Source organism: Amaranthus tricolor, chromosome 12, assembly GCF_026212465.1.
Source record: "Amaranthus tricolor cultivar Red isolate AtriRed21 chromosome 12, ASM2621246v1, whole genome shotgun sequence".
Taxonomy (NCBI): Eukaryota; Viridiplantae; Streptophyta; class Magnoliopsida; order Caryophyllales; family Amaranthaceae; genus Amaranthus; species Amaranthus tricolor.
The window spans coordinates 12,191,774-12,193,449 of NC_080058.1; the positions used below are offsets into that span (position 1 = coordinate 12,191,774).

At 33.6% G+C, this 1,676-nt stretch overlaps 1 protein-coding gene across 1 annotated transcript; it reads left to right on the forward strand.

The window, feature by feature from the left end:
• Positions 1 to 360: 360 nt before the first annotated feature.
• LOC130828578 (uncharacterized) lies at positions 361 to 1,165 on the forward strand. The gene is made up of 4 exons (XM_057694544.1): positions 361 to 369; positions 483 to 1,007; positions 1,089 to 1,110; positions 1,161 to 1,165. Exons 1-4 carry the CDS (start codon positions 361 to 363, stop codon positions 1,163 to 1,165), a joined length of 561 nt encoding a protein of 186 aa, XP_057550527.1.
• The last annotated feature ends 511 nt before the right edge of the window (positions 1,166 to 1,676 follow it).

The following is a 1,676-nucleotide window of genomic DNA, read 5'->3' on the forward strand; positions in this document are numbered from 1 at the left end:
CGCCATTTTTTGATTTTGAATTTGTGTTCAATCTCTGTTCAATTTCTGTTCAATCTAGTTGATTCTCTGTTGAATCACATTCGTGCTCTTGGGATTTAATGTTGGGTTGTTGGCGTGAAAGATTTTGGTAATTAAAGTTTGAAGTTTGAATCTCTGTTCAATTACTTGCTGGGTTGTTTAAAGTTTGAATGTTCTCTGTTTCCTGAAAGATTTTGGTGATTATGGTGATAATTGCTTGATTTAATTGTTCTGGTGATTATGGTGAGGACAATTTTCTAATTGAATTCAGAATTCCCAAAATTAGATTAATAATGATGATTAGTTCACATAATCCTGATTAATGTATGCTGTTTGTTGATAATGTATGCTGTTTGTTTTTGGATTTGGGTTTTTTTGTATGCTGTTTGTTTGGTTTTCAAGAATACATGGAAACAAGCTACTTGGTACTTCTTTGATGTTCTTATTGATGTTCATTTCTACAGAAAGTGGCTAGCATTGGTACTTCTTTGAAAAGGAAGAGAAATTGGGACTGTATTCGGTTCATAATTACTATGATTAATTGTGTTGTGTTGCTACATTTGATGTTGTACTCGATGAGAAAAACTATATACGATTCCCATTATCTTAAGCTTGATAAAAAAACTAGGAGAAAAATGAGATTGCACAACTTGAATAGAATGATTAGAGAAAGTGACACTTTGTGTAGGAACTATCTTCGTATAAATCGATACACATTTAGTGTACTTTTAGAGATGGTTAGAGATATTGGTGGATTAAATGAAACAAGAAACACATGTTTGGAGGAGATGGTTGCGGGTTTCTTATACACATTAGCTCACCATAAGAAAAATAGAATGATGGGTGCACATATTTATAGAAGTGGTGAAACTATTAGTAGACAATTTCATGCTTGTTTGTTAGCAATCTTAAAGTTACATGCTATTCTTCTTAAGAAACCAACACCAATACAAGAGGATTGCAACGATGAAAGATGGAAATATTTCAAGGTAAATAAAAACCAACACTTTAATTTGAGATAAAATAGAGAGACTATTACATAATTTAAAGTGATATTGTTTGTTTTGTAGAACTCATTAGGTGCCCTTGATGGTACAATGATTCTAGTGAATGTTCCTTGTGATGATCGATCCAAATATCAGACTAGAAAAGGTACCCTTGCTATGAATGTATTAGGAGTATGTTCACCCGAGATGGAATTTATATATGTCTTACCTGGTTGGGAGGGGTCGGCACACGATGGTCGGATTCTTCGAGATGCTATTTCTAGGCCTAATGGGTTGAAAGTTCCAAAAGGTAATTTGATTGACGTACTAGATTTTATTTGAAATTAACTTAGTAAGAGAGTAATATTTTTTTTTTAATTTGTCAAGGTTGTTATTATCTATGTGATGGAGGATATACTAATGGAAAAGGATTCCTTGCACCCTATAGAGGGCATCTTTATCATCTTAGAGAATGGAATAATGGCCCCCGACAACCCCAAACCGCAGAAGAATATTTCAACTTAAGGCATGCAAAAGCTAGAAATGTGATTGAGAGATGCTTTGGATTACTCAAGGGAAGATGGGGGATTCTTAGAAGTCCTTCTTGGTTTAGTTTACAAACACATGGTCGAATTGTACTTGCTTGTGCTTTATTACATAATTTGGTAAAGA